The sequence below is a fragment of the Podarcis raffonei genome, chromosome 10 (assembly GCF_027172205.1).
Source record: "Podarcis raffonei isolate rPodRaf1 chromosome 10, rPodRaf1.pri, whole genome shotgun sequence".
In the NCBI taxonomy this organism is placed as follows: domain Eukaryota; kingdom Metazoa; phylum Chordata; class Lepidosauria; order Squamata; family Lacertidae; genus Podarcis; species Podarcis raffonei.
The window spans coordinates 42327741-42347644 of NC_070611.1; the positions used below are offsets into that span (position 1 = coordinate 42327741).

Below are 19904 nucleotides of genomic sequence, written 5' to 3' on the forward strand. Positions count from 1 at the left end.
ATCAAAGCGCATCAGAGACTAGCCTTTAAGAAATATGGCTTATTGTACACATATTTACACCTAGGTCTACTTTGGAGAGAGTTCAGAGCATTACATCTCAAAAGGGGCTTGTTATTCACAGCAGTGCAGCATTGGAGTCCAAGGCATCCTGCAAGCCATCTCGGTGCCACTGTGCCATCCTGCCAAGATGGTTCTGGACTTCACAGCCGCTCATGGAGTTCTTCTCTTGCAACCTCTAGATTTCAAAAGGACACATTTTTCTTGTGTGACATCACACCTCCTGTAACCTTCCCCTCCACACTATGTACCCAGAGGGCAGGCAGAGGGTCGATGACTGGACACTGTTTGGCATTTATACCATGATGGTCTTTCTCCCCAGGTCATTTCCTAACATCTGACATCTTTTCTTCATTATTTCAAATATTATCTAAATTCTACCATTTATTAATTTCTAACATTCCCTAACTAGCAGTTATGAGTTCCCTCGCCTCTCCACAACTGTCACCCCAGATTTGCACCAATATATCCATGCTGTAGGTGAAGGGTTGTAGTTGACAGATGGTAGCTGAGTTCCAAGTACTCATCTCTGAATACTACACTGCTATCAGGATTTATGACCCCTCAAATACTCTCCCCCTGGAATGGCCTTTTGTAGTCCATTGCTTTCCAAAGCTTTTGGCAGAAACACACTTGCCTGTTAAGCACAACCTGAAGATTTCCTTTTTCTAAATCAGGTTACCATTTAAACCACCCAATTCATAGCCACAATATGGTTGCATAGTGCGGCACTCTTGTGGATGAAGCTCTGGTCCACATTTTAAGAGCCTTACCACACCTTATACTAAGATATTTATTGTTGTGCCTGAGAACAGAAATTACTGCAAAACATCTTTTTTGTTAGTCCAACGCGCCATCGTCTTTTCGAGCAACAGGAGTATTGTGGTGTGCGCGCGTAGCTTTTCTTAAAATTATTTTTAAAAATAATATTAGTGGTATTAAAATTCAAACGATATCGGTCGGAAATGCACTGAAACATTCTAGGAACAAGCAATGTAAACTCCAATGAGCAGATCTCAGTACGTGGAAGTTTTCACAAAATTTCCACCACGCACGAACTGGGCGCTGCCAACTAGGTAACCTTGTTCCTTCTCCTTCACCCAACTACTTAAGTTCACGGTCGCCTCTAAACCAGACGGTGCCAGTCATAGGAAGGTCCAGCTAGCAGGCTCCCTCCAAGGTCTGGTGCTTGTCGCGCATTCGCTCTCCCTCCACCCGCTTCCCAGTATTTCACGGCCGCTCTATGGCAAGGCGAGACAAGGCAATGGAGGGGTGCGGAGCAGAGAGCGGCAGAGCTAGGCGAGATGACAGGATTGGCTCTTGAGAGCGTCGGCGGAGTGACGCGGGGCCGCGGCGCCCAATCGCAGCGCGCCTTTTTGGACCGCCGCTCCGCCCTTTTTGCGTCAGAGAAGGACAAAGTCATTGAGGAAGGGTGATATTCGGCCTTTGAGTGCAGTCGCCGGCCGAGTAGCGGAACGGAGGGGAAGCGGGTTCCGCCATCTTAGAAGGTGAGTTCCTGAGGGGAATGGGGTGCAGGGGCGGCTTTTCCGTTCTCGCACCTTCGCCGCGCGTTCAGTCCCGGCTGCTGACGGGGGCAGTTTTGTTTCCCCCCGCCTCACAAGCACGGCGAGGCAGGGGCCTCCTGCTTAACCACATCCCTCGCTCTCCCTCCCGCAGCTTCCTGCCGCCGCCATGTTCTCGTCCATAGTGCCGCTTGTGCGGCTCAACCCATTCCACGCCCCGCAGCTGCAACTGCAGCAGGACGGACTCAGTCTAAGGAAACTCCTGGCCGAACCCGCGGAGCCTTCGTGCACCCGGCGGAGCCTGGCAGCCGCTTCCGCAGAGGGTAAGTGGGCGGAGTGGGGGGGGGACGGGGCGCACGACCTTTGCCTCGGCTCCTTCTCTGGAAGGGCCCCCCGGTTTTTGAATTCTCTCTCGGGTGGGGCTTCAGCTACCTGCCCCCTTGGGTTCCTCTTGGAGGACATGGAAGGTCAATGCAGGCCGGGCTTGTGCTTGGCTTACGGTGCCTCCTTGGCTGAGCCCCTTCCGTTTCCTCCCACTGGAAAAGGCCAGGATGAGTTCCCGTCTGTGCCTTGAGCCCCGCCTGTGTAGGCCTCGGAGGAGGCTTGCTCCGCGGCGACCTTGGGGCTGGAAGGCGTCGGGCCTAGCCATGCCTTGCATGTGGTTGGGGACATCTTGTCTTCTAGTGCGTGGTCGCCCTCAGCGGCTTAAGGATGCTGCTTGCGCAGAAGACGGCATGTCTCCATGGCAACTAGTCAGCGGCCTGGGCCTTCCCCGGGTGGGTAACACTTTTAAAGGAGGGTGGTATGGTGGGGACAAGGTCACAGGCTTAGAATGACACTGGGAGGAGAAGGTGAGGCTAAGTAGTTTTCCACACTCTCGTTTACCTTGAAGGGTTTATTAGGTCGATACAATGTTGCACCTATGTAAGCAACCAATATTTTTAAGTCTCATGATGAAAATAAGCAAACCTCCCTACAAATGTTCTCCATCAACTTCGTCCCGTTGGTGCCATATCTGTTTTCTTACAATGACACAATATCTACTACTAAACCTGTCCTTTATTTAATTGCATAGGGCAGCCATATATTAGAAAAAAAAGAGTGAAGAGGGTTTTGTAGCACATTTAAAAGATGAACATAGCTGTAGTGGCCTGTGAAAAGAATAGCCACTGCTTTGTCAGATGCATGAAGCATCATCGTCCGTTGGCACATACCAACATGTCATTCATGATATATAACTCAATTAAGCTTTGTTTTTTGTATTAAAAAAAAGCAGTTTCTTTTTATGTTACAAGAACCCTGGAATGATAAGAGGTTGGTGCATGTAGCTTTGAGGCAATAGTTTTGAATCTAAGATGTACCTTATACGTACTTACTTGCCTTAATTTTTTTTATAATGAATAAATCCTCACAATATATTCTTACAAAGATACTGGGTTAATTATGTGAAGGTCTATTGACCAGTGAGTGTTTATATGCCCATGTAAAGAATTGCACAGCAGTAACTTGTGAAATTACTTACTGTTTGTTTAGCCTTTACAAGGCAATCTGAAATCAGGGCCTGGTAAGTTACCTAAAACAATGAGCAAACACAATCAAGCTCTGTTGAATTTAATTGAAATGAATTTTTTGTTTTATATCCTGTATATATATGTTATTTTGGCATAACTGGACATTTACCCTTATCTAATATTTATGTGGCTTTTAATCCCTGCACAGCACATCTCTTGGAAGAAAGTCTTGCCTTAAGCAGAATGCACCTTGTAAATACCAATATTTTGGTCATTCCTATGACACGTGCAGTAACTATGATATTATTTTGAATCCCATTCATGTTGGCATAGACATCTTTGTCAAGTAGCATACCAGCCTATGTGTTGATATTGATACTGGTCCTTGAACATGGTTATTTGAAAGTGAATTAAGATCCATTTTAATTACTTTGAGAATGTTTTCAGGCAGTCTTGGTAAAAAGAATAAATGCTTTTAGTTGTCCTACTACCAATTCATAAATTTTGGAAGACAAACTTGTTTTAGGAGAAAAGTGAAATTTCTTGATTGAGCTTACATAATTTAATGCTGACTTCAAATGCCAAACACTGTAGTTTGTCAACTTGTACTTATCTCTTTTTAAGCAGAAGACTATAGCTGTGCATATGGCTCTGGCAGATTCTTCATCCTTTGTGGCTTTGGTGGGATTATTAGCTGTGGTACCACGCACACAGCATTGGTTCCTTTAGATCTCGTTAAATGCCGAATTCAGGTTTGATTGCATGCCAAGTTGGTTATCATAGCATGATAAAAGTGTGAAATCTTACTAATCAAAATGAAACAAGGCTTGGATTTCACCCAAATAAAGTTGTTTATATTGTTGCATGTAGTTTATTTAACAGCATGGTGTGTCTTGTCTTTGCTGCAGAAGAATACAGTTGTGAATATGGCTCTCTCAAGTTTTACGCTCTCTGTGGCTTTGGTGGGGTCCTAAGTTGTGGTCTGACACATACAGCAGTGGTACCTTTGGATTTAGTGAAGTGTCGCATCCAGGTTTGTATGCTGCCAAATATGGATTTTCCCCCCTATCATTTGGGATGAAATAATTGGACAAATTTTAAATTGAGCCAGATTTAGTTAGGAACCATGTAACTGGCATTTGACAAATAAGCTGTAATGGCAGATACTTGTGTTTGAAAGCTTCATGAGTGATCAGAAATCATGATTTATCAAATGTATACCTCCAGTACAAATACGTCTAAAATATTTGAGCCTGATATATTAGAAAACTAAACATTCAGAATCTTTAACATGCATGTAGCATAAAGGTTGAATGACTTCATGCATGTGTCATTTCTTTGTTGTGGAGTTATAATTTGAAGAAAAGATAATAATGATCCATGCATTTGACAACGAAAACTTTGACAATGGAAGCTTGAATATGTGAGGACGTAGTCAATGAGAAACAGTATGATCCTTTGCAAATTAGCTTAGAAGTTGCACTGAGTTCAGTGGGAATCACTCCCAAGGAAGCGTTTATAGGATTTTAGCCATATAATGAACCAACCAAGTTGGTTACGTGGAATGAAGAATCTGAAGTTAACCCTTTGCTTATATTTGTAATATATTAAAAAGAGTGCTTTGATTTTTAGATATTTTAGATATTTATTTCACAAAGTTGATTCAACTATTATATTCCTCTAAAGCAGTTAAAAGTATTGAGGAAATATGCTTGAGCTGTGTATGATCCAAGTATACATTACAGAAAATGTAATCCTATTCATGCAGAAGTCAGAAAGAGGCCAGGAAGTAAGATGAAAGGTGAAATGGAACAAGTCAGTAGAGGGCGACATGAGGTAGGAAGGTAGGACCAGAGAGTATTAACATCTTATAAAGTCTTTTTTTTTTTTTTACAAAATAGCATATTGCCAATTTCTGCATAAAATATTTTTGTAATATTGAACAGTTTTTACTGAGATTGCACATATCTAGGCAAATCTTAAATAGCTGTAACAAATTGCAGCCTTTTTCAGAACATTTATGCACAACTTTTCTGAGTACTTCTTTTTACAATTGATTTATTAATTGCTTTCTAAACCATTGTTTCCAATGCATTTACACATAAGATAACGAAACAGTTCAACACAGAAGCTAATACATTTAAAACAATACAAAAACCCTAATATGTGGACACTTGTTAATTACCCATTTATTCAATTGAGACAGTACTGGTGTTCTTACAGTGAAGAGTAACAATTCACCCCACCCCAATGCGCTGTTAGTTTTGGTGATAGTAAAGTTTGAATATCTGTATACTGATACTGTCCCTTTTTGCTTTCACATATTCTTGCAGTTCAACCCAAATCCCGTCTTCTTTCACTTAATGCAAGTCGTATTTGCTACTGCCTTAATCCTTCAAAATCCTTCTCTCAACTGAAGCACATTCATAATACGTTGCTTAATTGAACATTTCAATATTGGATGATTACAATTCTTCTGTTGTAGAAGTAACTTAGTTATATGGTGCATGACAGCATCCAGTGTTCCACGTAGAATGATACACTGTTAGAACCGGATGTGTCTTTGTGTCTACTTTGATGAGTAGAGCTGGTTTGGCCAGTTGCGTATATCTTATATCTGCATATATATTTAAGTTGCTTCAAAACCCAGGAATCTTATACTTGCAGCCTATATTTGTTCGTTATCTTACTACTTGTCACAGAACTTTCTCTTTTTTCCCCCCTTCAAAAATTACTTCCACAAAACCTTTCATGAAGTTCTGCAATCATCTTGCCACTGTCAGTTGACTTGTTATTTTTAACATTTTTAATCTTTCTCTTCACTGCATTCTTCTTCACTTGGTAAAAATCCTAAACTCTTTAAAACAATCATTAAGTACGATGACTATATGTTTGGAGTATATTGGTTGTTACTGTGAATGTGAGAAAGGTTAAAAAAATTAACAACTGCTGACTTCTCAAAACTTGTTTAGGTGGATCCACAAAAATATAAGAGCATCTTCAACGGCTTTTCAGTTACTGTCAAAGAGGATGGTGTTCGTGGCTTGGCAAAAGGATGGGCTCCAACATTTATTGGATATTCCATGCAAGGGCTCTGCAAATTTGGTTTCTATGAAGTCTTCAAAATCATGTATAGCAACATGTTGGGAGAGGTAAGTTTATTTATCCTGCAGTTCAGCACCCCTTTATTGTGAATTTGTCCAAAGAATATCATATGAACATATTTTCTGGTCTGTTAAATTTTATTTCAGGAAAATGCATATCTGTGGCGTACATCACTATACTTGGCTGCATCTGCCAGTGCAGAGTTCTTTGCTGATATTGCTCTGGCTCCAATGGAAGCTGCTAAGGTGCGCATTCAGACACAGCCTGGGTATGCAAATACACTGAGACAAGCTGCTCCAAAAATGTTTGCAGAAGAAGGTGTTTGGGCGTAAGTATTACAGCAGTTAAGTCAGGGCCCTAAAGTGGCTCTTGATGATCCTGCACAGCTCCTTGTTTATGAACTGTTAAGCTTTGATCATGGATATTATTGCTTTAGACATGGAGCAGAGTTCTGAGTTCTTAAGCAATATGAGCCAACATGCTCCCTTAGATCCATCTTTGTTAGATGTCGCTTGTGCTGAGTTCTGCTTACAGCTTTGGTTTTGAGTAGTTCCAGCCAAGAGGGATCAACAACTTTATAGTTGTACAGTCAAAGATGCTTGAGTCATTGGCATGTGAGAATAATATACCTTCACTCTGGTCTTTTATGTTCTGATAGCAATGGCTGTAATACAATACATGTCATTTTCCACTATCAGGATTTGGCTGGATTGTGGACATTTATCAATCAATTCCAAGATTAAAGGCAAAAGGGACCATATACCCATTGTTCTTTTAAGAGCGAGGCTAGAGGTTTAGTTTGTTTCTGATATGACTAGTTTGAAAGAAACTTCAATGCAACTGTGTTTTCACAAGGGAAGGCATCACTAATCTTAATTCAGTCTTTGCTAATACTGGTATTTCTAGTGTGTGCATAAATCAGGGGTCAGCAAACCTTTTCAGCAGGGGGTCGGTCCACTGCCCCTCAGACCTTGGGGGGGGGGTGCAGACTATATTTTGGGGAAAAAATTATGCAAGAGCACCACGAGTTCCAGTGGCTGCTTACCTCTCTTACGAGCAGCAGGGGCTGGCGGTGGCGGCAGGACAATGAGCGGCATGCAAAAGGGCTCTGGAGAGGGGCGGCTTAAAATGGCGACCACTCAAGTGCTGCTGCTGCTGGCACCAACAAAGCCCAGCCCCCTTCCTTTTCTAGGCAGGGTGGGGAGAAACCAGGAGGAGGGAGGGAGGTGGTGCTGCTACCATGTGAGGGAAAGAGAAAGAAAGTGTGAGCTGGCAATCCACGTGGCGATTCCTGGACCATCTGTGGGCCAGATCCAGAAGGCAGTTGGGCCTGATCCGGCCCGCAGGCCTTAGTTTGCCTACCCATGGCATAAATGACATGGTTGCTTAGGGCAAAACGTTAGTCACACCTGTCTTTCCTGGGGTCTCACACAGGTGTCTTTCCCTGTTCTGCCTAATAGTGCCAGGGTTTGAGCCTGGGACCTACTATATTAAAACTATGTGCTCTGCCATCGAGATTCATTTGTTACATTCAGGTAGCGTAACTGATTTGAATTCCTGTGTCTTCCAGAATTAATTCCAAATCAGAAGCACTTAAATTTGGGCTTTCTAATTTTTTGTCTACTTTGAAGTTTCTACAAAGGTGTTGTTCCATTATGGATGAGGCAGATTCCATACACCATGATGAAATTTGCCTGCTTTGAAAGAACTGTGGAAGCGCTTTACAAGTACGTTGTCCCGAAACCAAGGAACGAATGTTCAAAAGGAGAACAGCTGGTTGTTACATTTGTAGCAGGTTATATAGGTAAGGAAATACTAACTTTTTGGAATATAGTAACAGTTGAGTATTCATGAGCAAGTCGGAAGAAGAGTCTGGCTTGCATGCTTCCCTGTATACTCCCACGTAGACAGATGAAAATGCTTTCAGCAGCATTTTCACTTTCATAGGATCTTGGTTTGCCCTTGCATACAGATGATAAATAATGGTATAATAAACTCCAGCTTTATGGAACACGGGTGGTTCTGTAGTCTAAACCACTGAGCCTAGGGCTTGCCAATCAGAAGGTTGGCGGTTCGAATTCCTGTGGCAGGGTGAGCTCCTGTTGTTGGGTCCCAGCTCCTGCCAACCTAGCAGTTTTTAAAGCACGTCAAAGTGCAAGTAGATAAATAGGCGGGAAGGTAAACGGCGTTTCCATGTGCTGCTCTGGTTTCACCAGAAGCGGCTTAGTCATTCTGGCCACATGACCTGGAAAAACTGTCTGCGGACAAACGTCAGCTCCCTTGGCCAGTAAAGTGAGATGAACACTGCAACCCCCGAGTTGTTCGTGACTGGACTTAACTGTCAGGGGTCCTTTACCTTTAGACTCCAGCTTTAAAAGCCAGCTTTATAAACTATGGTTTAGTTGGCTTGTTTTGAAACTGACCTGTTTGACAAGCACCAGGAAGCCACTGCCCTGAATCACACAAGTCGCATTCAGATTTGTGGATGTTGCACACACAATTGGCCAATGTCTTTAGTAGGTCCTGCAGGATTATTGAATTATCTAACTGCTTTTAAGGTGACAGGGGCATCTAATGATTCAAGTATGTTATGTAATGAGTTGTGAAGATCTCATCTCCCTATAGCAGTTGTGAGTCAGTCTCCTGTTGACATAGGATCTTTCTGGAATATGAATAAACATATTAATGAATATTTTAAATTAATGGTGACTACTTGCTTTTCAGCTGGGGTCTTCTGTGCCATCGTTTCACATCCTGCTGATTCTGTGGTATCCGTGTTGAACAAAGAAAAAGGCAGTTCAGCTGCTCAAGTACTGAAGAGGCTGGGATTTAAAGGTGAGCATTTAAGCTGATACTGAACTGTGAAAGTGCATGAATAATTCCAGATACTAATAATGTTATGTTCCAACAGGTGTATGGAAGGGTCTGTTCGCCCGTATTATTATGATTGGTACTCTGACAGCACTACAGTGGTTCATCTATGACTCCGTGAAAGTTTATTTCAGACTTCCCCGCCCACCTCCACCAGAGATGCCAGAATCTCTGAAGAAAAAGCTTGGTCTTTCTGAGTAGATGGATCATGGACTGAATGGCTAAATAACATCATGAAACTTTATACACATGGCAATGTAGGAGAATAAAGTATTTGTTTGCTCAGGCCTCACTGTTGCTGTTGGTCAAAATAAAGTACTATATTGACAAGTGTTTGCCTTAGTTTTCAGCCTGTTGGAAAAAATGGTTTCATGGCGGCTAAGGGAACTGGTCTGGTCTACTCCTGAAAAAGGACCCCTCATGTGTTGCTACTGACAGTCGGTTAAAGCAGAGAAGAAAATAATGAACTTCTAGTATTTTACAAGTATGATCTACCAAACTGCTTTGCCTTAACGTGGGTTCACTTGAGTGTCTGTGAAGGCAGTTCTATAAATTAGGTAATCAGGTTCTTGGTTTAGGTAATTATGTTTACAAATGTTTATCACTAACCCAGCGAGAGACGTATGTATTCAAAGTATATGTATGACCAGTTAATACTGCTGCAGCCATTATTATTGAAAGGTCTTGACATATCTATCAGCAAGGATATGTTATTATTTGTTGCTTTTTTGCCATGGCAAATAAGAACAAGTTACACTATTTTAAAGCCAAAAACAAACACTCTATTAAAACATCCTACCCATGCAAAATGGCGGCAGTTAAAAGCTCGAGGCCTGGTTAAAAAGGAATGTGCCTGAAGCTATGTAATGATGGTGTCAGGCAAGCCTTTCCTGGAAGAGCATTCCACAAGTGGGGAGCCACCATTGACAAGGCTTGTTTTTGTGATGCCACCCTCCAGATCAGTACCTGGTCATAAATCCATTGCTAAATAGGGCCCGCAGTACCCTGATGCTGTTATGGAGTGTCCATTGGCATGTGAAACAGATATGGGGATATATGCTGGTTTAGAGCCCTTTTGTAAACTCGGGACACATAGCCATAGCTATGGATGACCAGCCTGAAGGAGTTCCGAGTGGTCAGAGGCCGAAATAAAAAGCTGTGGGCAGTAATCAAGGTGAGTCATACTCTCACGTAGATGCACTAAAATCAATAGTTGTATATGCATTTGTATGTTATCAGCTATCTACAAATACTCAAGAACGCTGTTACCTCAAAAGATCCACCTAGTGCTGTTTACAGCAGCACCAGGCATATTTCAAGAAAGCCCACAAGCAAGATGTAACAGCTGTCCTTTAATAATTGCCAACTGGTATTTAGTAATGTAATTTATTTGAAAAGTTCAATTTGATAGTGTCTAATAATTGCATGGCTTCCTAAATCGAACCATTGGGTCATCTACCTTGGCAGTGGCTGTTCAGGATTTTGGAAATACCCTCCCATTTAAAAGATGTTTGCCACCATTTATACTGCATGCAACTGAACTCCATCGAGATGTATTTGTAAAGTCATTTTTCTGCCACTGAATTGATTAGGGGATCCAGAATTCTATTTCAAGAAAAAAGAAAAATCATTTCCCACAGGTATACAAATGTCCCTAGTAATTTTTCTTCTACGCACTCATTTAGTCGTAGTCATTGAGCTATTAGCTCTCATTTGAGATGGAGTGACAAACTGTATACAGTACTACTCTAAACATGGCCCTACAATCCACCTATAAAAGGTATTAGACAACTTTATTAGTACCTTATGTGCGTGCATGTATTACCCCAGTTGATATCAGTTCTCAACTCTAAATATGGAGAATTTTTTTTTTTACAATCAATCTATAGATTCAGACAAATCTTCTAACTTGCCTCCAGAATAGCTTTCCTGAAAAATGGGAGGGCTGCTGATCCGGCAGAGCCTGCCCCTAATGTGGAAGGAGAGATTTCCTTACTGCACTTCAGTGTGTGGGGAAATTGAGCAGAATTCTGTTTGCATTATTCTTTTGGTTTAATCTTCTATTTTGGGTCTTCTGCAATCATCTTTTTAACATCCAATACCATTCAAGACTTACTGAAACATGTTTTACAAACACAACTTTGTGATTTATAAAAGAATTTTTGATCTAGTTATCATTGATTGAATGTAACTCAATTGATATATGTGACACTCCTACTTGTAAGACTGTAGTCCTCAATAGTTCCTTGGGTGTAAGTTGTAGTGAACATGGCAGCACCATCTTATGCACGCTTTACTCTGAATTCAATTTGCTGTAAGCAGATAATAAATTCGCTACTGCTTCAACCCCAAAACCTGAAGGGTAACCTAGCAACCTCAAGCAGTGCTAGAAGTGAGGCTTGATGTGATAGGACTATTTCAAATCTGAAACTTCACTTAGCTCATCACTCATAGTCTTAACATCACTCTGAGCAGAAGTCAAATTAAAGAGTTTCTTATTCAGGAAAGATATTTCTTTCTGTCTTTCCATTAGATCCCCAAGCAGTCTTCCTATTCTTAATGTTAGTTCATCTAGCATTGGTTCCAAGTGTGCCAAATCCATCTTTAAGTTGTGTATTTTTGGTTTTAAGTCATTTGCAAAGGCTACTGTTGTAAGAACTTTGGCTCTATCACTTTCCAAATCTAAAAGCTTATTTAATTGCTTGTTAAGTTCAGCATTCAGCTCAGATGATTTTGTCTTAATGTGTTCTATTTGTCTGGCATTTTCAGATGCAGAACTCCGTAGTATTGTAGTCCTGTCAATGCTGTTTGTAAGGAGAGTCCCTATACTTTTTATTGTAGTCTTTTCAGCTTTATCAACTTTGTCTTCTAGAGTATGTAGATTCTCTACCAGTGAGGTTACATCTGCTTCAAGACCTGAAATGCGTCTAATATCAGTCTTCACAGCGGCAATCTTTACAGAGAAGTTATTAGTTACTGAAGTTATAATCTCCTCATACTTAGTAACTGCACGAAAGAGAGATGTTAAGTTCTGCTGACGCTCCTCTTCTTCTTGACTTAACTTACTAGACCAGGTCTGCATGGTGTTCATTTCCTCCTGCAGGTGCTTCATCTGAGCAATTATATGAAGATCTTCCAGTTGCTCCATTAAGCTTAATGTCTTCTCACACTAAGAATTAAAAAAAAAAATCATAAGAAAATTGCACTTTAATTTTATACCAGCTGTCTTGAAAGTTATTTAAAAGATTAGTGTACAATATGTTCTTTAAAGGGAGAAAGGATGTGCAACTCATACATACGTTTCTGATTAATTTATTAAACAATGGTGTTAGGTCCCAAAAACAGGCATAATGGAGTGCCGGGTCGTATTTAGTTTTCTAGCAATGGGGAAAATTGTAAATCTTGATTCTCATCAACAAGCAGTGTATGGAAACAAAGAGAAAAACATGTGAAAACTGAGGAGGAGCAATCAGACATTGTCTTCATCCTCACTTTACAAGTTAGCTCCTTAACAGTTGTGTATTCCAACAAAGCAAAACAAGATAATATAATAGCTTGTTATAATTACAACTGATGTTCTTTCTAATAAAATACACTTTGGGTGGCAATATTCCAGAAAAATGGCACACAGGCAAATAATAATAATAATTTATTATTTATACCCCGCCCATCTGGCTGGGCCTCCCCAGCCACTCTGGGCGGCTTCCATAAAAACCAAAAATACAGTAAAATATCACACGTTAAAAACTTCCCTGAACAGGGCTGCCTTACGATGTCTTCTGAATGTCAGGTAGTTGTTTATCGCTTTGACATCTGCTGGAAGGGCGTTCCACAGGGCGGGCGCCACTACCGAGAAGGCCCTCTGCCTGGTTCCCTGTAGCTTTGCTTCTCGCAATGAGGGAACCGCCAGAAACGTACTGGGAGCCAATGTAGGTCTTTCAAGACCGGTGTTATATGGTCTCGGCGGCCGCCCCCAGTCACCAGTCTAGCTGCCGCATTCTGGATTAGTTGTAGTTTCCGAGTCACCTTCAAAGGTAGCCCCACGTAGAGTGCATTGCAGTAGTCCAAGCGGGAGATAACCAGAGCATGCAGCACTCTGGCGAGACAGTCCGCAGGCAGATAGGGTCTCAGCCTACGTACCAGATGGAGCTGGTAAACAGCTGCCCTGGACACAGATTTGTATGCAACTAGAATGCATACAAAACTAGCATATAGTACTATAATAGGTTCTACTATCCAGAAAAAATGGTGTTGCTGCATTTTAGTTACTGTTAAAGCAAAACAAATGTGTTTGTGAGAATAATGGTTGGTTTTTCAAAGTCATGTTCAAAGGAAAATTGTTTCCCTCCTGCCAATCACACCCAATTGTACCATCTCATTCTAAATAACTATTATTTTTCTTACTTGCCTGATTCTGTGCAGCATGTGCAAGTGGTGAAGTGGGAATACCTTTCATATGACAATTAATATGCCTGTGGCTTTATCACATTTCTTTCCATATCAATTAAATATCTATAGTTTCCCCTGCCTTTACTTCATAAAGCCCTTATTTACATAGCTGTCAACTTTTCCCTTTTCTTGCAAGGAATCCTAGTCGGAATGAGGGAATTTCCCTTAAAAAAAGGGAAATGTTGGCAGCTATGCTTATTTATCATTATACCTCTTAGCTTTGTGATCTTATATCTGTCCATACCTGCTTTCTCTGAAAGCATGGTGTTCAAACTTTGTAACAGTTAATCCTGCAAAGGCATTTAAAACAACCTTTTAAGCTGAAATTTGTCTAAGTACATTAACTTGAATAATACAGCTTAACACATTAACAGATATTATATGTCTTCCTAATACAATGTAGTATTTGAGGGATAAAGTACAACAAACATGCAAATACATATTCCAATAACCCCCCCCCCACAGGAATGCAAACGTATTTTCACCTTTTCAAAGTCTTCTCATGTAAAGGGAAAATTTTGCTTATTTCAGTGAATAAGGTAAAGGGACCCCTGACCATAAGGTAAAGGGAACCCTGACCCGTGGCCGACTTGGGTTGCGGCGCTCATCTCACTTTATTGGCCGAGGGAGCCGGCGTACAGCTTCTGGGTCATGTGGCCAGCATGACTAAGCCGCTTCTGGCGAACCAGAGCAGAGCACAGAAACGCCGTTTACCTTCCCGCCGGAGCGGTACTTATTTATCTACTTGCACTTTGATGTGCTTTCGAACTGCCAGTCAGCTAACTGAAGTTGCAATTGCTTCAGCAATACTGTACTGTTCATTATGACTAGTTCACTCATCATTCACACTCTGGTAGTTTTCTGTATTTTTTTCTGTTTCTGTTGTAGATTCTGCAAAGTCATGGACTTTCTCCTTTAACACAAGCACTTCATTCTGCAGTCTTAGTAGGCTGTTATCATACTGCATGCCTTCAAGAGTTTTTTGTATGTCCATTATATCAGATACAGCTTTCATCATTTCATCTTCCACGCTGAATACTTTTGTAGTCATGTCTTCCATTTTCTTCTCTACAGCCATCAGATCGCTTGATATTCTAACAACAGAGTGAATGGCATTCTCTATTGCTGGTAAATGAGTTTTGCACTCTTCCAGTTTGGGTTCATAGCCTGCAAGCTTTTGTCTCAGATCATTATTTTTGGCTAATATACTGTTCTGCTGTTCTTCTAATTTTCCAACTGCCTTGGTATCAGACTGCAGCTGCTGCTCAACTTTAGCCAGTTCATCTTCCTCTTGCCTACTTAACGTTTTGAGGTTTCTTACAGTACTGTCTTCAAGATCTTTCAGTCTTTCAGAAAGGGATTTTAGTTTTTGATCTGCTGCATTGATTTGAGAGGTCACTTCAATGTGTAAAAGCCTGGCTTCCGATTTTAAACTGCTAGTATTTGTATCCAGTTCAGTCTGGCTCTTTTCCCAGGACTTGATTATATTTTGAAATTTTGCATCAGTGGTCTGCATCCTTTTAGAGAGTGCCTGCTCACTGTTCTGAATGTCACTTATTATGTTACGGAGGTTAGATACTTCTTGTTCAAACTTGGTCACCATGGAGAGAAAGAAAGAGGCTTCCTGCAGGATACCCGAAGATGATTCAAACTGCATTTGTAACACAAAACAATGTCCATCTTCACTTAATACAGATTTTTAAAAATATAAAACAAAGGTTTTGATAAACATAAGTTTTAAGATACATATTCCAAATAAGTCGTTCATGTGTGCGTGGGTGTGTCTGTATATATGAGAGAGACTGAGTCCACATGCGTTTGGCAACTAACAGTTTGTTGATTCATATTAATCTGTTCTATGCATACTTTCAAAACTCTGCATAGCTTTATTTAGAAAAAAACTAAACAAATTTCACTTTAGAATTAAAATTCCAGAAACGTGTTTTGAGTTGGCCAAATGTACTTCAATATGTTGCTATAGGGAGGAATGAATTGCATTACAAGGTAGCCTGGAGGCAGTAATTTCCTACAAAACAGTATGCTCAGCTCAGATATTGACTGTTCTGAAGTATTTCAAAAATTGGATTATTTTGCAGTTTTAAAACAAACTTTGTTCTGGCACATGACACAATTCTTATTTGGCACAGGATAGCAAGACTTTTAGTTGCTTTTGTAAATCCACATGCATACATAGCCTCAAGTCTATGGCTGACATCCAACCCATAGCCCACTTGTGCAAATGGGTCTCCCCTCTGCAGACCACACTCCCCCCCCCCCCGATTTGCTCTGGGAAGTTGGAGGACCCTTCAGAACAGATTGGAGGGTACAGGGAGGGGGGGAGAGTAAAGGACATTCCTGTTGTATCTTCTAGTGTGACACTGGTCACTCAGTTTCCAACATTTTGGCTGTTTTTGTGCAGCCTGATCCTCTGCTTGGTAGAAAAATCCAGTGTTGAAAAGGACATGCGTCCATTTATGGCGTGATTAGAATTGCAACATTAATATGAAATATACAAGAAATGAAATGTCATCCTAGATCAATGACATTTTTCTAAAGCTGAAGCCAAGGCGGCAATCCTATAAGCACTTATGTGTGTAAGTTCCATGAGCAGACACTAAAGAAGCAGGTCTGTGCAAAAAAACAGACTTTAATCCTGACACTTCTATAGCTGTGTCATTCAGAAGAGCAATCTGCAGCAAAATGAATGTTTTTTTTAAAGTAACATCAGAAAGTAAAACATGAAAAGAAATAAGACCATCCATTTAAGCTACAGTCTCATGATCACAAGACTTACACAATAAATATTAGAATATTTTTCATAAGTAATTGCACTATACAAAGTAAAACTTAAAAGCCATCTAAATGAATACAATTTCAGACAGCATAAATGCTTCTGGTAGGGTTACTGATAATAATTTCTGAATACATTCTTAATTAGCATTTACTGTATTCAGTATTATGCTCTATAACTGTTTCAAAAGGTAAAATAGTGGCTGCAATATGACGGACTTATTTCTCAGCAAGTATGTTTAGCAGCTCAAATCAATTTAAAGTGTAATCTACTCAGAAAAAAGTTCAGTGTTACTTCCAGGAAGTTTGTATAAGATTGCAACTTTAAGCATCTGGTTTTGAGAAAAGAAACTGACTTAATATATGGATGGCAAATGTAATTACTAAACTTGATTTTGCACCTGAGTGTAGTTTATCTAGCAAGGTACAGTTAATACTAGTTAATGAAAAATATCCCAGACTTTAGAGCAGTTGAGAAACACCCACACCATTAAAATGACACCCTTTTGAATTACCTTTTCAGATATTAAGTTAATCTTATTTTCTGTATCTTGAAACTTGGCAGCTTCCTGCTTTAATAAATAGTATTTCTCTTCCACTTCAGCCAGCTGAGCTGACTGCTGAAAAAGAAACCTGGGAAATGTAGAAAAACAGAATCAGCAAACAACTTACAAAAGCAATAGACTTTTTCCACGTTACTGAATCACCTACTTCAGCACAACTTGCAATCCAGAAATATGGCTGCATAAATATTGGGATGAACTGACTCTCAGCAATTTCTTGGGTAGCCCAATCCTATACATGTTTAGTTAGCAGTAAGTTGAGTTGAATGGGATTTATTCTCAAATAATTGCATGTACGATTTCAGCTTAGCCTTGATTTTATAATTCAGTTACAAATATATGCCATAATCAAAGAGCAAATGTGAAGGATTCTGTTAGGGCATGATGTTTATACTTAACAGTATAGACAGATGACTTGAGCCACAAAGCTGAACCTGCCAACCAGCTCAAGATGAAGCTTGCAGAAGACATCAGTGTAAAGAAACTTTCCAGTCATTTTGCTTACCATGTCAGCCCTAGGCAAGCTATGAGAGACAGTAAACTCGAGGCCGTTCGTGGGTCCCGCCAGCCGGACTTTTCGTCACCAGTAGCCCTCAACATCGGTGCTGTCTTCCCTTGATCTTCAGTTGATTTGCTTGAAAGGTTAGCTTTCCTTCTTTGCTTAACTTCAGCCATATTTCCAACGTCTTATACGGGAATGCCTGCATAGATCAACCAGGGGTGGGGTGGGGGACGACAACCCGCTACTTACAAATCTTTTCAAAAATGGACTGAGCATCCCCCCCCCCCGGATCCCATGCATGTTTCATTGGGAAGCAAGTCAGTGGAGCGTTAGCCTTGCAGAGGCATCTTAAGCCTGCCTGCTAAGGAACGCAAGTGCAGAAATAAATAATAATAATAATAATAATAATAATAATAATAATAATAATAATATATTATTTATACCCCGCCCATCTGGCTGGGTTTCCCCAGCCACTCTGGGCGGCTTCCAACAGAACACTAAAATACAATAACCTATTAAACATTAAAAGCTTCCCTAAACAGGACTGCCTTTAGATGTCTTCTAAAAGTTTGGTAGTTGTTTTTCTCTTTGACGTCTGGTGGGAGGGCGTTCCACAGGGTGGGTGCCACTACTGAGAAGGCCCTCTGCCTGGTTCCCTGTAACTTGGCTTCTCGTAGGGAGGGAACCGCCAGAAGGCCCTCGGTGCTGGACCTCAGTGTCCTGCCAGAATGATGGAGGTGGAGAGGCTCCTTCAAGTATACTGGACCGAGGCAGTTTGGGGTGCAACCCCAAACATCCTTGCTCCCTAGCAAGGATGTTTGGGGTTGCACCCTTCATGCTCATAATCCCTCATTCAATCCGTTCCCTTTCCTCCTTGCTCCCTAGTTTAGCACCCCACCCACCCCCGTTAGCAAGCAGGGGGCGGAAGTTCTCCCAACTTTTACCTCAGCCCCGGGTCTTCACGCGCAGACATCCACTACTCGGCGCCACGTCAAAGCGCATGCTCGCCAATACTTACCCCTCCCGCCTAACTTCGCGGGCGCGAGAGGGGCGGTCGAACGGAATTCACGAGCGAGGATGGCGAAAGGCGCGCGCGCTTCCTTTCTTCCTTTCTGGTTGGCTGGCGGGTGCCGAGCACACGGCAGCGCGCGCACCCGCGGCCGACTCGGGTCCACGAGCCTCCGCGGCTTTGTTTCCCCCTGCGCCTCGTGAGGGGCTTCTTGAGAGGCGGGGGCTCCGTCGAACTAGGCGCCTCCCCTCGGAAGGTGCGGTGCGGACTCGCCCCGCCTCCGCTAAGCCATTCGCCTTGCCCCGGGGAGGAGGAAGTGGCCGCTATTTCCTGGGTGCCCCACCCCTGGGTGAGAAGAAGCAGACCCTGTCAGGGAAGCTGCGCCCCTACCCCGCTCCCCCAAAGCGCGCACGGTGCTGCTTGTGTTCCTCAGGTAACCCTTCCGGCAGCCGTGAAGTGGGGGGGGGGGGAGGGGGCGTAGCCTTGTGAGGAGATAATAAGAAAGACACGAACAGGCGCGCGCGAGGGGGGTGGGGAAAAAGGGGGTGAGAGACGGTTTGGGTAAGGGTCACACATAGCTTCGCATTCCTAAATTATCCGGGGCGGGGGAGTGGGCCGCCTGCCCATTGACTTCTCAAAAGTCCGCTCCTGTACTGTATTTCTTGATTAAGGCAAATGAGGGGCCGGGCTTGGGTATTATTACATAGCTGATAGATTTATATGCACATATATCCCGGAGCAGTCACTAAATTCTGATGGTAATCTGTTGCTTGAAGACGCAACTGGATGCACCTGACAGCGCAAATCCCAGTAACAATAGATTATTCGGTTTTTCGGATGCACTTCCTCAAGTCTTTTGTTCCGCATAATTCTGATGGCTTATGTGGGCAAATATCCGCGATCATATGTCATCCCTCTATTTGCCTTTTGTCTAGGTGGTAGTTTGTCCTTGCATATCTGGAGCAGAATGGCTTCAGTTGGTGAAGTCTGGAGACTTAACATTATTTTGCAAGTTTGTTTTTTGCTTGTGTGTGTATTCAGATGGGTAGACAAGATAACAGGCAGCGTGTGCTTTAAATAACTTATTCTATACTTGGAAGCTACGTTGCTGTTGCCAGCAGCTTCTTAGTAATTGTATGGACCAATAATGTATAAAGAGGTAAACAATAGTCTCCTAGTGTGTTGCACTGTACTACAGAAGTTTGTAATGCATGTTCTACATTAGTCTAGCAGCGACTTGTACTGGAAAGTCTTCTGTTAACTTTATCTGTGTTCTAATGATGTGTGTGTTTTTTAATTGTCATGTGGATTTAGCTGTGTTTTATGTACAATTTCATTTGTCCATTGTTTGGAGAGCACTTTGATCAAGTAGTTTTTAAACCTGTAGAGTGTTTCGTCAACATTAATTTTATAATCTCAAGCTTCCAGTGGCTGTAATAGAGTTTTTTTTACTCTATATAGGTCATGTACAGTTTTTTTCAAATGTATAAAAACTTTTAATATCTGCATATTTGACTGCACTTC

The 19904-nt window shown here is 41.7% G+C and overlaps 3 protein-coding genes and 1 non-coding gene across 11 annotated transcripts in view; 3 read left to right on the forward strand and 1 right to left on the reverse strand.

The window, feature by feature from the left end:
* Positions 1–1440: 1440 nt before the first annotated feature.
* On the forward strand, positions 1441–9397 carry SLC25A3 (solute carrier family 25 member 3). Of its 3 annotated transcripts, none has more exons than XM_053405166.1 (8): positions 1441–1565; positions 1735–1903; positions 3716–3843; positions 6064–6243; positions 6343–6524; positions 7828–8000; positions 8921–9031; positions 9108–9397. In XM_053405166.1, the coding sequence occupies exons 2-8, from the start codon at positions 1750–1752 to the stop codon at positions 9266–9268; spliced, it is 1089 nt and encodes a 362-aa protein (XP_053261141.1). In that variant the 5' UTR covers positions 1441–1565; positions 1735–1749; the 3' UTR covers positions 9269–9397. The 3 variants fall into 3 exon arrangements, with proteins under 3 accessions (XP_053261141.1, XP_053261143.1, XP_053261142.1); XM_053405168.1 differs by having other exon boundaries at positions 3719–3843; XM_053405167.1 differs by lacking the exon at positions 3716–3843 and adding an exon at positions 4000–4124.
* On the forward strand, positions 6672–6917 carry LOC128422955 (small nucleolar RNA SNORA53). Its single transcript, XR_008332633.1, has one exon. It is a non-coding gene; the product is annotated as a small nucleolar RNA SNORA53 (small nucleolar RNA).
* Positions 9398–11192: 1795 nt separating the features above from the next.
* IKBIP (IKBKB interacting protein) lies at positions 11193–18480 on the reverse strand. Of its 3 annotated transcripts, none has more exons than XM_053406700.1 (4): positions 18390–18480; positions 17375–17570; positions 16822–16939; positions 11193–12236 (listed from the first exon to the last, which is right to left on the reverse strand). In XM_053406700.1, the coding sequence occupies exons 2-4, from the start codon at positions 17542–17544 to the stop codon at positions 11481–11483; spliced, it is 1044 nt and encodes a 347-aa protein (XP_053262675.1). In that variant the 5' UTR covers positions 17545–17570; positions 18390–18480; the 3' UTR covers positions 11193–11480. The 3 variants fall into 3 exon arrangements, with proteins under 3 accessions (XP_053262675.1, XP_053262673.1, XP_053262674.1); XM_053406698.1 differs by lacking the exon at positions 11193–12236 and adding an exon at positions 14122–15167; XM_053406699.1 differs by lacking the exon at positions 11193–12236 and adding an exon at positions 14122–15167 and having other exon boundaries at positions 18316–18405.
* Positions 18481–18704: 224 nt separating this feature from the next.
* Positions 18705–19904, forward strand: part of APAF1 (apoptotic peptidase activating factor 1) — a 36930-nt gene continuing 35730 nt past the window's right edge. For 3 of the 4 annotated variants that reach the window (XM_053406693.1, XM_053406695.1, XM_053406697.1), the window contains exon 1: positions 18705–18813. The gene's annotated coding sequence lies outside the window, so the exon portion shown is untranslated. Of the gene's footprint in view, positions 18814–19421; positions 19540–19904 lie in introns of all 4 variants that reach the window. The other variant, XM_053406694.1, reaches the window with a different exon arrangement.